Source organism: Leucoraja erinacea, chromosome 18 (genome assembly GCF_028641065.1).
Source record: "Leucoraja erinacea ecotype New England chromosome 18, Leri_hhj_1, whole genome shotgun sequence".
Classification (NCBI taxonomy): domain Eukaryota; kingdom Metazoa; phylum Chordata; class Chondrichthyes; order Rajiformes; family Rajidae; genus Leucoraja; species Leucoraja erinaceus.
Genome location: NC_073394.1, coordinates 20,369,999 through 20,385,606, shown reverse-complemented (window position 1 = coordinate 20,385,606; position 15,608 = coordinate 20,369,999). Strand labels below are relative to the sequence as shown.

The window sequence follows — 15,608 nt, the reverse complement described above, 5'->3', positions numbered from 1 at the left end:
GCACTGAGCCTTGCGGTACCCCACTAGCCACTGCCTGCCATTGTGAAAAGGACCCGTTTACTCCTACTCTTTGCTTCCTGTTTGCCAGCCAGTTCTCTATCCACATCAATACTGAACCCCCAATGCCTTGTGCTTTAAGTTTGTATCCTAATCTCTTATGTGGGACCTTGTAAAAAGCCTTCTGGAAGTCCAGATACACCACATCCACTGGTTCTCCCCTATCCACGCTACTAGTTACATCCTCGAAAAATTCTATAAGATTCGTCAGACATGATTTACCTTTCGTAAATCCATGCTGACTTTGTCCAATGATTTCACCACTTTCCAAATGTGCTGCTATCCCATCTTTAATAACTGACTCTAGCAGTTTCCCCACTACCGATGTTAGACTAACTGGTCTGTAATTCCCCATTTTCTCTCTCCCTCCCTTCTTAAAAAGTGGGGTTACGTTTGCTACCCGCCAATCTTCAGGAACTACTCCAGAATCTAAAGAGTTTTGAAAGATTATTACTAATGCATCCACTATTTCTGGAGCTACTTCCTTAAGTACTCTGGGATGCAGCCTATCTGGCCCTGGGGATTTATCGGCCTTTAATCCATTCAATTTACCCAACACCACTTCCCGCTAACCTGGATTTCACTCAATTCCTCCAACTCCTTTGACCCGCGGTCCCCTGCTATTTCCGGCAAATTATTAATGTCTTCCTTAGTGAAGACGGAACCAAAGTAGTTATTCAATTGGTCCGCCATATCCTTGTTCCCCATGATCAACTCGCCTGTTTCTGACTGCAAGGGACCTACATTTGTTTTAACTAATCTCTTTCTTTTCACATATCTTGTTCCACCAAGACCTGCTGGATCTCCTGGTCGCTAACTATTTTAACTTCCCAAACCCACCCTATCTGTAACTCAGTGGGTCAGCCAGCATCTCTGGAGAACATAAATAGGTGACGTTTTGGGTCAGCACCCTGAAGGGGTCTATGTTCTCCAGGGGTGCTGCCTGACCCGCTGAGTTACTCCAGCACTTTGTGACTTTGATTTTGTAAACCGGCATCTGCAGTTCCTTGTGGCCCCAACCTTTCTGCCCTGGGCCTCCATTGCCAGAGTGAAGCCATTTGCAACCTGGAGGAACAGCACCTCATATTATGTGGAAACGAGGTACTGAAGAAGCTGATTTACACGCAAAAGGACATAAAATGCTGGAGTAACTCCGTGAGTCAGGTCGCGCATCTGGAGAACATGGACAGGTGACGTTTCAGGTCTCATGCCCTTCTTCAGATTTCATTATGGGCACCTTGTACCCCAATGGTATGACCATTAACATGCCTGAAGCAGGGTTCCAACCCGAAACATCACCTATCCATTTTCTCCAGAGATGATGCCTGACCCGCTGGGTTACCCTTGCGCTTTGTGTCTAACTTTGATGGACATTAAATTCTTCAATTGTAAGTATCTGTTCATACTCGTGTTGCTTTCCTCTAGAAAGCCTTATCCAAAAATCTAATCCTTAACCTAAGTCTTCTAAAAATGCATCGTGACTTCCTGACTTTTATACTCTATGCCCCGACCAATGAAGCTGAGCAAGATATGCCTTCTTTGCCATTCTTATGTTGCCAGTTTCAGTGTGTTATTAACGTGGACATCAAGATCACTCACTACATCAAATGAATTTGTTTTATATTTCTGCCTATTTAATCGAAAATAGTGTGTAGAAAAGAACTGCAGGTGCTGGTTTATGCGGAAGATAGACACAAAATGCTACAGTAACTCAGCGGGTCAGGCAGCATCTCTGGAGAAAAAGGATGGGTTGTGTTTCGGGTTGGGGCCCTTCTTCAGACAGACTGGTTGATCGAAAATAGTTACTTGTGACACTTGGGGAACGACTGATAATGTGTTTGTTATTTCATTTTGCAGATGTTGGAATGATTCCGGTCAAAAGGTGAGGGGATCATTTTTTTATTTTTTTATCTCGGAATCTGGTGAATATCAGAGCATTTTACTGGCAGAGCTGCTGCCCCATAACGCCAGAGACCCAGGTTCGATCCTGACTTTGGGAGCTGTCTGTCCACATTCTCCCTGTGGCCGCGTGGGTTTCCTCCGGGTGCTCCGGTTTCCTCCCACATCCCATTCGCATGTCGGGAGTACGAGGAGAGACCACAGGGGGGAGCTCTGGCACGGAGACTACCTGAGCGTAGGTGGGCTTAAACAATTGGTCACATCAGTGCGAGTTTACGCAAGTCACCTATGGGGAGTAATGCCTGTACTCCAAACAAAATGGTGGCAGGAACTTTTCATATGAACGTTCATCGTCCAATATTTTGTGTTGAAGTGTTCTTCTTCAATTAAATGACGAGTTTCCTGCTGCTCTGCAAACAAGGTTGTGCCAGGAATTAGTTTAATTATTCAAGTGGGGTGACCTTGTAGTGTTGTGTGCTGTCAGCCCTGCGTGTTGTTAGCGAACTTGATGTGATTCTGCAATAGCAAGCATATTTTCGTAACGTTGCAAGACTACGGTGTAGATATTTACCGAACTGAAACTGGAGATCACGCTTCACGATATTCATTGTAATCTATTAACTGCTTTCAGCTTTGGAGGGGACTTTGTTTTCACTGGTTAGTCTCATATTTTATGTAACGTTTACCACAAAATGTTCCATAATTATGTAGGAAAGAACTGCGGATGCTGGTTTGCACTGAAGGTAGACACAAAATGCTGGTTAAACTCATCGGGATAGGCAGCATCCCTGGAGAGAAGGAATGGGTGATTTATTGAAGGTTGTTCTTATTTAGTTTAGAGATGTTATATCTGGACTTTCAGAAGGCTTTCGACAAGGTCCCACAGAAGAGATTAGTATACAAGCTTAACGCACACGGTATTGGGGGTTCAGTATTGATGTGGATAGAGAACTGGCTGGCAGAGAGGAAGCAAAGAGTAGCAGTAAATGGGTCCTTTTCACAATGGCAGGCAGTGACTAGTGGGGTACCGCAAGGCTCAGTGCTGGGACCTCAGCTATTTACAATATACATTAATGATTTGGACGAGGGAATTGAATGCAACATCTCCAAATTTGCGGATGACACGAAGCTGGGGGGCAGTGTTAGCTGTGTGGAGGATGCTAGGAGGCTGCAAGGTGACTTGGATAGGCTGGGTGAGTGGGCAAATGCATGGCAGATGCAGTATAATGTGGATAAATGTGAGGTTATCCACTTTGGTAGCAAAAAGGGGGAGATGCAACGAGACCTGGGTGTCATGTTATACCAGTCATTAAAAGTAGGCATGCAGCTGCAGCAGGCAGTGAAGAGGGCAAATGGTATGTTAGCATTCATAGCAAAAGGATTTGAGTATAGGAGCAGGGAGGTTCTACTGCAGTTGTACAGGGTCTTGGTGAGACCACACCTGGAGTATTGTGTACAATTTTGGTCTCCTAATCTGAGGAAGGACATTCTTGCCATAGAGGGAGTACAGAGAAGGTTCACCAGACTGATTCCTGGGATGTCAGGACTTTCATATGAAGAAAGACTGGATAGACTAGGCTTGTACTCGCTAGAATTTAGAAGATTGAGGGGGGATCTTATAGAAACTTACAAAATTCTTAATGGGTTGGACAGGCTAGATGCAGGAAGATTGTTCCCGATGTTGGGAAAGTCCAGAACAAGGGGTCACAGTTTAAGGATAAGGGGGAAATCTTTTAGGACCGAGATGAGGAAAACATTTTTCACACAGAGAGTGGTGAATCTCTGGAATTCTCTGCCACAGAAGGTAGTTGATGCCAGTTCATTGGCTATATTTAAGAGGGAGTTAGATGTGGCCCTTGTGGCTAAAGGGATCAGGGGGTATGGAGAGAAGGCAGGTACAGGATACTGAGTTGGATGATCAGCCATGATCATATTGAATGGTGGTGCAGGCTCGAAGGGCCGAATGGCCTACTCCTGCACCTATTTTCTTTGTTTCTATGTCTATACAGTGTGGAAACAGCCCTTTAGCCCACCAGGCCCACGTCAACCATACACACTAATTCTATGTTATCCTAGTTTTGCATCCGACCCATTTGGGGCAATTTGCGGAAGTAAATTAACCTACAAACCTGCACGTCTTATGGTACTGATCAATATTTGATTGCCAGTTCTGTTCAATGTGGCCTGAAACTTAGCTAATTATATGGGAATATACGGTAACTAATCAACAAACAACCCTCACGTCCCCCCCCCCCCCTCACCCCCACAAACACCCATACCCCCACCACCCCTCTCCCTGGACGTCCTCACAGCCCCTCCTTTCCCCTATAATCCCATCCTCTGATTTTCCTATGAAAAAGGGTCGGCAATCAAACCCCCTCACAGTGGAGTAGCTGCCTCACAGTGACAGAGACCCAGGTTCACTCCTGACCTCGGGTGCTGTCTGTGTGGAGTTTGCATGTTCTCTCTGTGGTTTCCTCTGGGTGCTTTGCTTTCCTCCCACATCCCAAAGAAGTTCATAGGTTAATTAGCCTCTCCAAAGTCCCCCTATTGTGTCGGGTGTGGATGAGAAAGTGGGATAACATAGAACTAATGCGAATGCGTGATCGATGGTCGGTGTGGACTCGGTGGGCCTAAAGGCCTGTTTCCATACTGTATCTTTCAATCAATAAAGAGGGTCCTGCTCCAAAATATTTCCTATCCATGTTCTCCTGAGATGCTGCTTGAACTGCTGAATTACTTCAGCACTTTGTGTGTCTTTTCTTCAACTTGATTTTCTTATTTTTCTTTCGATCTCTGGGAATTTGTCAAGATATCCAGTGAATTGTGCTTTTTCACTTGTGCAAGAAGTTTTCTCTTAAATCATGGACGTGGTGGTACATAAATAACATGAGCTTCAAGCATTGACTGGTTGACATGATGATTTTGAGTCGTGTTGGAAAGTCACACCGTACCAATGTTACAGACATGGCTTGTTAAATGTCATTTATTATTCTCTTTAGTTCCTCCGAGGAATCCTTGAAATGGCAGTTTGTGGACCAGTTTGTGTCGGATGCAGGGGTAAGATGTAGATTTTATCAGAAACCAATTTCGTTTTGTTTATTGTCTCGTGAACCGAGGTATAGTGAAAAGCTTTTTGTCGCGTGCTAACCAGTCAGTAGAAAGACATTACACAATTACAGTGTATAGATACATGATAAGTATATCTAATATATATAAGTAAATAATACCTTCTTTCCATTCCCAATCACTGCAACCTATTACAAGCAATTTTTGTTGAATTTTGATTGATTGATTGATTGAAATTTATAGCATGGAAACGGGTCCTTCAACCCAGAGTCCATGCCGACCATCGATCACCCGTTCTCACCAATTCTATGTTATCCCACTTTCGCATCCGCTCCCTACACACGAGGGGCAATTTGCAGAGGGCCAATTAACTTACAAATCCGCACTTCTTTGGGATGTGAAAACCAGAGCACCCGGAGGAAACCCACGTGGTCACGGGGAGAACAGCAAACTCCACACAGACAGCATCCGAGGTCAGGATTGAACCTGGGTCTCTGGCGCTGTGAGGTAGCAGCTGTGCCACTGTGCTGCCGGCCTTTTAAATTAGATCTTCCCCATAGCAATAAATACAAGAGTCATTCTGAAAAATTGGTAAGACCCATGGTAACTTTCCCAGTGGGAAGATGAAGGCTGTCACTTAAATGTAGTCCAGCACCTTTGCACATTTGAACAGGGGAACAAAGTTAACATATAGAATTGACTAATTTATGTGGATTTAACATGTATTGATTTCTCTGGGATGGCAAAGGTTGAGGGGAGACCTGTTAGAAGTTTATAAAATTATCAGAGGCATAGATAGGATCGACAATCAGAATATTTTTCCCAGAGTCGAACTGCAAAGATGATATAGCTGTAAAGATGAAAGGGGCAAAGTTTAATGGAGCAAAGTTTAAAAGAGATGTCCAGGGCAAGTACTTTTCCACATAGCGTGGTGGGGGCCTGGAAACTCTTTCCACACCAAAGGTGGTGATGGAGGCAGATACAATAGTGGTGTTTAGGAGGCTTGTAGACAGGCACGTGGATATGCAGGGAATTGAAGGATATCGATAATGTGCAGGTATATAATACTACATTATATTAACACCATGCTCGGCACAGATATTGTGGACAGAAGGGACTGTTCCTGTAATGTATCCCTCTCACCTGTATCCACCTATCACTCACCAGTCTTTGTCCTGCCCCTCCACCTTTCCAGCTTTCTCCCCCCCCCCCCCCCCCCCCCCCCCCCCCCCCACACACACCCCCTAATCAATCTGAAGAAGTCTCCCAACCTGAAATGTCAATACCTTTCAATATTAATTAAATATGAGAGAGAAAGACTGTGTGTGTGTGTGAGAGGGGAAGAGGAGGGGGAGAGGGGGGAGAGACTGAGATGGAGAGAGGGAGGAATAGAGTGATAGCGAGAGATACAACTATTTCTGAGCATATCTGAACATTCCACTGGAATGCACATTGACATTTGTTCGAAGACCATGCTCACTGTATTTACACCAACCTCTGTTCTTTGTTGCAGGATGGGAAGATCAGTTTAGCTGGATTGGCTTCACTGGGAAACAAGGAAATAAGGGAAAAGAAGGTTTTCATTAGCTTGGTTGGTGTAAAAGGCATGGGATGCAGGTACACCATTCACTTCTCACTGTTTTAACTCACTGATTTAAAAAAAGTATATTTTGTGTACTTTGTGGAAGCTGAAGATAGAAGTCTCCTGTGAACGTTCTCTCCATGTAGCATATCCAGTGGCCCCACCCAGAAGCCGGGGATCTTCATCAGTAACATTAAACCAGGGTCGGTTTCTGCAGAGGTCGGCTTAGAGGTGAGTGAATTAACCATTAACCATCTTATCTCAAAAAGGCAGCCAGCAACATCAGAGACCCACACCACCATGGCTACGCTCTCATTTCACTCCTGCCATCGGGAAGAAAGTAAACCTTGAGTACCAGAATAAGACTAATCCTATCTAGAAGACAAAGTGCTGGAGTAACTCAGTGGGTCAGGAAACATCTCTGGAGAACATGGATAGGTGCGTTTCAGGTTGACTCTTTCTTAGACTCTGAAACATCCCCTCTCCGTGTCCTCCAGAAATGTTGCCTGGCTCGTTGAGTTACTTTTTCTTTTACATAGGTTCATTCTTGCGTGCTTATGCAGGCTAAAAACGCCTAATTATTTTTTCCATGTTGTGGCAAACAATGAAATACTGAAATAACATTTCATTCAGTTTTGCTCCCTTCTACATCATTTCAAAATGCAATTGCCTTCATATATTTCTATATGCTTTGTCATGCTTTGATAATGTGTAAGGCCATTGGGAATTATTGGTGCATATGCCATCCCTGTGTGATGTTGTGTTGGTATCTTTGTATCTGATAATTAACAAGGGAGTGTGAATCTCCAGTAATTTATCAAATTATCAAACTCAATGACAACTTACAATGCTTGACCACGGATTACATTTATAAATGAGAACATAGAACAGTACAGGAGTGGGCCCTTCAGCCCACAATGCTTGTGTTGATCATGATGCATAGTTAAACACAAAATGCTGGAATAACTCAACTGGTCGGCAGCATCTCTGGAGAACATGGATGGGTGACATTTCTGGTCGGAACCCATCTTCAGATGAAAGAAGGGTCCCAACCCAAAACATCACCCATCCTTTTTCTCCAAAGATGCTGCCTGACCTGCTGAATTACTCCAGCACTGTGTCTATCTTTGGTATAGAAACATAGAAACATAGAAAATAGGTCCAGGAATAGGCTATTCGACCCTTCGAGCCTGCACCGCCATTCAATATGATCAAGGCTGATCATCCAACACAGTATCCTGTACCTGCCTTCTCTCCATACCCCCTGATCCCTTTAGCCACAAGTATAAACCAGTATCTGCAGTTTCTTGTTTCTACATGGTACCTCGTTAAACTGATTCATCTGCCTGTCCATGATACATATCCCTCTATTCTGTGCAGGCCCATGTGCCTATCTAGAAGCTTCTTAAACACCACTATTGTATCTGCTTCCACCACCACTCCTGGCAGTGCATTCCTGGCCCCCACCACCCTCTGTGTAAAAAAAACTTGTTCCGCACATCTCCATTAAACTTCTCCCCTCTCACATTATAGTTATGCCCTCGAGTGTTGTACACAGGGAAAAGGTTCTGTCTTGTCTCTCTCGTTCTAATGCAGGTTGGAGATCAAATTGTTGAAGTGGATGGAGTTGATTTTACGAATGTGGAGCACAAGGAGGTAAAAACCGATTCTGTTTATTTATCTTGTTTACAGACAAACCATTTTACATCATAAAACTCACCAAATTAATGGTTTAAGAGACAATATAATAGATTATGTTAAACTGCCATAGTCCAGAAACTTTCAGTATCTGTGTATACCGGCACAATATTGAATTGCCGCAAGCAAACAGAGTACAGTTAGCACTTGATATAACTAAATATCTGTTAATACAACTGTAAATATCGGTATCTCTAAAGCTAAAAACTAATGGACCATATAACGCTGTAACCCAGCGTAATCTATATAATTTCATGTGTGGAGACCCAGCAATAAAACTTAGGTTGCGCAAGAACTGCAGTGACATAGGTGCCTTTTATTCCACTGAAACATTAAAGCAAAACCATAGCTACAAAGCTGCAAGGTTTCAATACAGTGATACAGGTGGTGGCATTGGCAGGCACGGTCGAGGTAGCGGTGTGAGCCGGGGGTGTCAGCGTCCCGACCTGTTCGATAGGCCCGCCCGCTACAACCAAAATCCGTTATAAATGAGCCTGTAATAATGAGGGTTTACTATATGTTTTCTGCGATGGTAGCAGAGGGCGACACAGTGGTGCAGCAGTAGAGTTGCCGCCCTACAGCATCGGAGACCCCGGTTTGATTCTGACTACGGGTGCTGTCTGTACGGAGTCTGCTCATTCTGCCTGTGACCACGTGGGTTTTACCCAGGAGCTCCCGTTTATTCCCACATTCCATTGTAGGTTGATTGGCTTTGGTAAAAAAAATTGTGAATTATACCTAGCGTGTGCAGGATAATGCTAGTGTACGGGGACTGCTTGTCAGCACGGACTCAGTGGGCCAAAGGGCCTGTTTCCACGCTGTATCTCTAAACTAAACTAAACATCTGCGGTGTCTGGTGACCTGTAAATTACCCGGTTGTTTTAACGCTGTGATATTTACTGAATAGATGGATTAATCATCAGGTTTTCATCTTGTGGCAAAGGCCTGTTTTGCAATGATTTATATATCTTTATTTCTTTTCCAGGCAGTCCGAATATTGAAAAGTAGCAGGAGCCTCACGCTTGTTGTTCTCACCGGTGCGGTAAGTATTGGACATTTTGAGAATAAGAGAATGGTTGCTTTTAAAGGTTTTGTTGGGGGTTTTAGTGAAAGGCAGAAGATACAGAAGCTTGAAAGCACGCACCACCAGACAGTTTCTTCCCCTCTGTTATTCAGCTTCTGCACGCTCCTGCCATAAGCTTGGGTACTGACCACTTCACCATTGTGGACTTTGGACTTTGTCTCTGGAACTGATGCGCTACAATGCTGAGGACTATATTCTGCACTCTGTATCTTCCCCTTTAGCTCCAACTATTGTGCTTGAGTTTGACTTGATTGTATTCATGTATGGTAGGGAGACACGGTGGTGCTGCGTTACATCTGCTGACATCTCTGGGTGCTCCAGTTCCCTCCCACACCCAAAAACATGCAGGTGTGTAGGCTGCAACTAGGTTGACTTTTCGTTTCTCCGTTCAATTCAGGGTAAAGAACTATTCCAGACTGAAGAAGAACGGATGAATGACTATTACCGACATGAAAGGGAACGGCAGGAGCTAATGCAGCAGAAAAGGCTTGCGTTGGAAACCAACAAAATTGTGAAGGAACAACTAGAGAAAGAGAGGCAGTAAGCTGACCCCTCTACATTTGCTGCTTTATATTTAACAATAGATTCTTTACATTGTGCCCTTCTTCAAACTGACATTATGCCATTTCTCGTTGAATGCACCATATCACAATGTTTAAAAAGCATTTGGTCAAGTACATGGATAGAGATAGGGGCCATGATCATATTGAATGGCGGTGCAGGCTCGAAGGGCAGAATGGCCTACTCCTGCACCTAATTTGTATGTTTCTATGTTTCTATATGCAGGCAGGTGGAACTAGTGTAAATGGGGCATGCTGGTCAGTGTGGGCAAGTTGGGACAAAGGGCTTGTTTTAATGTTATATGACTGATGTAGCATGGAAACAGGCCGTTCAGCCCATCAAGTCCACGCTAAACAGCAATCACCTGTTCACACTATCCCACTTTCTCATCCACTCCCTGCACTCTAGGGGCCAATTAACTCACAAACCTGTACTTCTTTGGGATGTGGGAGGAAAATGGAACAGCTGGTGGAAACCCACACAGTCACAGGGAGAATGTGCAAACTCCACACAGACAGCAACATAATCAGGATCGAACCCGGGTCTCTGGCGCTGTGAGGCTGCAACTCCACCAGCTGCACCACTGTGCCTATGGGAGAAGGGTCACAACCTGAAACGTCGCCCATCCATGTTCTCCAGCGATGCTGCCTGGTCCACTGAGTTACTCCGGCACTTTCTGTGTTTTTTTTTTTGTAAAGCAACATCTGCAGTTCCTTGTTTCTAAATCCAAATGCCCAAAGTGATAATTACTAGGATAATTAGTGAAACCCACACAGTCGCAGGGAGAACGTGCAAACTCCACACAGTCTCTGGTGCTGTGAGGCAACGGCTCTACCTGCTGCATCACTTTGCTACCGATATGGTGACTCATTATACAACAGGTTTCTATCGTGAATGCATAACAGTGTGTGTTCAGAATAGGAAATGTCAGCTTTCATTTTCTAATAGAGCACTTTTGCTCAGTGCATTATACAAACAGTTCAGCTTTCAATTACTTTGAGAGATTACAGACTCTTGACAAACTCTCATCTAAGCCAGACGGCAGGTTGGCTGAAAATCTAGATGACTCATTTCCTTTTCACTTGTGTTCAGTCCTATAATTTATCATTCTAACAGCAGGCAATTCCATTCCACCCTAATGTAATTCAAAAAATAACAAATCATATGCTATTGTATTCTACAGGAAGGATTTTGCAACAAATGTACAATAATTTCATTTATTTATATTGTTATAAAGGAAATTGAATGTGTGGGGAAAGGAGGGATGTGGATTACGTACAGGTTGGCACAGATAGAAACATAGAAACATAGAAAATAGGTGCAGGAATAGGCCATTCGGCCCTTCTGATAGATAGAAGAGCTGCCCATTCACCTGAAGTCGTCTGACGAAGGGTCCTATCCGTGTTCTCCAGAGATACTGCCTGCCCTGCTGTAGTTACTCCAGCACTTTATGTCCTCTTTAGTGAATTTCTATATTGGGTTTTAGGTTTTGTATCTCATAATCGTCGAATAGGTCAGGTTTTATTGTGGTATCTCGCCCCCCAAATTTCACAGGATGCCAGTAAATCCCGATACACCACTAACATTTAGAGAGTCATACATCATGGAAACAGGCCCTTCAGCCCAACTTGGCAACACCAACAAACATGTCCCATCTTCACTAGTCCCACCTGCCAGCGTTTAGCCCATATCCCTCTAAATCTAACCAATCCATTTACCTGTCCAAATATTTCTTGAACGTTGTGATAGTACCTGTCTCAACTACTTCTTCCGGCAGCTCGTTCCATACACACAACACCCTCCCCCCCCCCCCCAATTTCCTATTGAATCTTCCCCACCCCCTCACCTTAAACCTATGTTCTCTGGTTCTCGATTCCCCTACTCTGGGCTATTCCCTACTCTATTTAAATCTAGTATATGCCACAAGATACCACAAACAGCTGTGTGAATAATAGGCAACAATGCATTCAAGTGGGTCTCTGGCATGTGAGGCAGCAACTCTACCAACAGTACCACTGTGCCGTTCCAATTGGTCAAAATAATGGGATACCTAAAGACTTTTACTGTTGATAACATGGGATTCTGTATCATCTTGAACAGAGGCGACACAATGGTGCAGCTGGTATAGCCGCTGCTCACGGTACCAGAGACCCGGGTTCGATCCTGGCTACGGATGCTGTCTGAGTTTGCACGCTCTCCCTGTGACATTGTGGGTTTTCTCTGGGTGCTCTGGTTTGCTCCCACATCCCAAAGACGTGGGGATTTGCTGGCTAATTGGCCTTCCCCTAGTGTGTAGGGAATGAATGACACAGAAAGTGGGATGACTCGGCATGGACTCAGTGGGCGGAAGGGACTGTTTGCATGGAATGTGCCTGGAATGTGCTGCCAGGGGTAGTGGTGGAGGCAGATATGATAGTGGTGTTTAAGAGACATTTAGATAGACACATGCAAAGGCAGGGAATGGATCTTATGCCGGCAGAGGAGATTAGTTTGCTTTGAAATCACGTTCAACACTGACATTGTGAGCTGAAGGGCCTGTTCCTGCGATGCACTGCTCTCGGCTTTAACAAGCTGTTGCATGGATTATACAAAACACAGCTGTTAATCTTGTATTTGAAAGAGAACAATGTTGTAATTTTAAAACAATTTTTCATATTTTAGAAGGAAGTTGGAGATAACACAGAAAACTGCGGAAGAACAAGAGAGATTTCAAAAAGAAATTGAACAGTAAGTGTTCATAGTTAATAAGTTCCTGGAGCAGAATTAGGCCATTTGGCCCATCAAGTCTACTCTGCCGTTCAATCATGCTGGTCTGTCTTTTCCTTTCAACCCCATTCTCCTGCCTTCTCCCCATAAGCCCTAACACCCGCACTAATCAAAAATCTGTCCATCTCCGCCTTAAAAATATCCATGTGCTTCAACAGCCATCGGTGGCAATGAATTCCACCTTAAAGCTATGCCCTCTAGTCTTTGATATTTTCACCCTGGGGGATAAAGTTTCCGACTGTCTACCCTATCTCTGTCTCTCATAATTTAATATGCTTCTATCAGGTGTCCCCGAAACCTTTGGCATTCCACGTAATCCATATCCCTCCTTTCCCTGCATATCCATGTGCCTACCCAAAAAGCTCTTAAACGCCACTGGGTTCTTTCATTAGGTTTCTTTCAAGGATTCACTTGGATAATGTCAAAACCATTCCATTTGTTTGACATTCCTTGTGTTAGGGTCTTTCTCTGTGCCATTGAAGGTGAAGAAACTCAAGGTTGTGCAGAACACAAGAATGATTTTTCCACTGTGTATGGAGTAGTGTGATTTGTCTTGCCTGCAGGATTGAAGTGCAAGAACAGAAGTTCAAGAAGGAATGGGATGAAGACTGGGGAGAACGGGATCGGGGACGGGAGCAACCCAGAAGTCTAATGTCTACAGGAGCTGATATAATTCCACATCCTCCGCCGGAAAGTAAAAGTAAGATACTTTTGTGCTGAAAGAAATTTGGAACGGCACAGTGGTGCTGCTGGTAGAGTTGCTGCCTTCACGCCAGAGACCCAGGCCCAATCCTGACCTCGGGTGCTGCCTGTGTGTGGAATGTACCCATTTTCCATGTGATCGCGTGGGTTTCCTCGAGTTTCATCCCACAATCCGGGGAAAAAATGTAAAATTGCCCCTGGTGTGTAGGGAGAGGATGCGAAAGTGGGATAACGTAGAACTAGTGTGAACAGGTGATCGATGGTCCGGGTGGACTCTGTAGGCCAAAGGACCTGTTTCCATTTTGTAACTCTAAATAAAACTAAAAATCACTTACTACATTTATCACAAGTTTATCGCCAATACATTTTTTTGATGTGCTTAAATTGATTTAAACTTGGGGAATCAAACTTATATCCTGATGTACAGGTGGCACAGCGGTAGAGTTGCTGCCCTACAGCAGAGAGACCTGGGTTTGATCCTGACTACGGGTACTTTCTGTACAGAGTGTGTATGTTCTCCCTGTGACCGTATGGGTTTCCTCCAGATGCTCCCATCTTCTGCCACATTCCAAAGACTTGCAGATTTCTTAAGGGCCTGTCCCATGACCTGCATGCGCAAGCGCGACCTAACATGGTCGCTTGAGCCGTATGGCATGCGGCAAGCTCGACCAAACCAGAAGCGGGAGCCGCGCGGAGGTCGAGTGAGTTACACAACGTCGAGGCGGCTGCGGGCTGGCAGGCTGTTGCCGCGCGGAATTTTTATACACGGTCAGTTTTTCAGAGCCCCGTGCGATATTGGGACCAGTTCAGCACAACTCCATACGGCTCCAGCGATCGAAGTGGGACCGGCCCCACGAGGCCATACGTAAATTGTCTTCTGTAAATTGCCCCAAATGTGTGGATTTGAACGAGTATATGGACTACCGCAGTTCATCTATAGTATATTGGTGATCGCTGGTCTGCGCTGATTCTGTGGGCCAAAGGGTCTGTTTGCACACTGTATCTCTAAACTAAACTAAACTAAATGTATCATAATCAGCTTCAAGTAACTAAAACACAATCTAAAGGTTCTTCAATTACATATTTGCAAATGTTGTAAGAAATTTGAAAGATTCTGAGAATTTGGAGAAAGTCTAACAACTGGTGTATGAGACTAATGACACATTTAGAAGTCTTGTCAGGTAGTGGACTAGATGGCTGTAAATCAACAAGATTGCTTCAATTTGTGGCTCTCAGTTGAAGAATAGTCTGCAATCTTCACTAGGGAATGCATAGCACCAAGAAAGAACAAAATGGAATGCAAAAATCATGTCACTGACGTCTGAGATTAGTTTGGTTTCTGAGGTATGTTTCAAGGCCAAGTTAAAGCTCGGCAATCTTAGTATTTTTAGATTATATAAAATAATTTGCAGAACCAACTTGACTAAAGAGAGGTCAAAACAGTGGCAAGTTGCATCTGTTTTCCCTCCCAAACTCACGGTGCTTGTTCATTTTTTTGCTGTGAACCAAATTAGGCTTTAGTCTTTAGAGATACAGCGTGGAAATGTGTCCTTCGACCCAGCGATCCCCGTGCACTAACACTATCCTACACACTGAGGACAATTTACAATCTTTACCGAAGCCAATTACCTACAGACCTGTACATCTTTGGAGTGTGGGAGGAAACCGGAGCACCCGGAGAAAACCTACGCAGTCACGGGGAGAACGTACAAACTCTGCATGCATAGTCAGGATCGAACCCGGGTCTCTGGCGCTGTAAGGTAGCAAATCTTCTGCTGCGCCACCCTGCCACCTTAAGTTGTGGGATGCAGTGGGGTGGGGGAGAGCAGTAGGTGTCTAGATTGTCCTTGTCATCTTTGATAGTCCATCTCCACTGAACTGCTGAGAACTCCTGATTTAACTTGCCTTTTATTGCAGCAAAGAATTTCTCGGCTCAAGTACCTGACTCAACCATGGGCATTAACACAAAGAAAACTAGACAAGAAACTACAATAAATGTCCAGCTTAATTTACTGAACATTTTAAAGATAAAAATATTATCGAAACACCTAAAAAAGGTTAAACATTCATCCACATTTTAAAATCAATTTCTTACAATAAATACGATGAAACATGTCATACGTTTTGCCAATCTGGGTTTCTCAAAATCATCAGTTGATGGATAATCAGTTCTCAAAAAATGACCTCTTT

At 44.1% G+C, this 15,608-nt stretch overlaps 1 protein-coding gene across 2 annotated transcripts in view; it reads left to right on the top strand.

Annotated features, from left to right (window-relative positions):
* The window catches only part of ush1c (Usher syndrome 1C), an 89,795-nt gene that overhangs the window by 27,864 nt on the left and 46,323 nt on the right, over positions 1-15,608 (top strand). For both annotated transcript variants that reach the window (XM_055649509.1, XM_055649508.1), the window contains exons 6-14: positions 1,915-1,939; positions 4,959-5,016; positions 6,539-6,642; positions 6,754-6,838; positions 8,204-8,263; positions 9,291-9,347; positions 9,787-9,929; positions 12,612-12,677; positions 13,280-13,416. In XM_055649509.1, the coding sequence (XP_055505484.1) occupies positions 1,915-1,939; positions 4,959-5,016; positions 6,539-6,642; positions 6,754-6,838; positions 8,204-8,263; positions 9,291-9,347; positions 9,787-9,929; positions 12,612-12,677; positions 13,280-13,416 (735 nt within the window). The remainder of the gene's footprint in view (positions 1-1,914; positions 1,940-4,958; positions 5,017-6,538; positions 6,643-6,753; positions 6,839-8,203; positions 8,264-9,290; positions 9,348-9,786; positions 9,930-12,611; positions 12,678-13,279; positions 13,417-15,608) is intronic.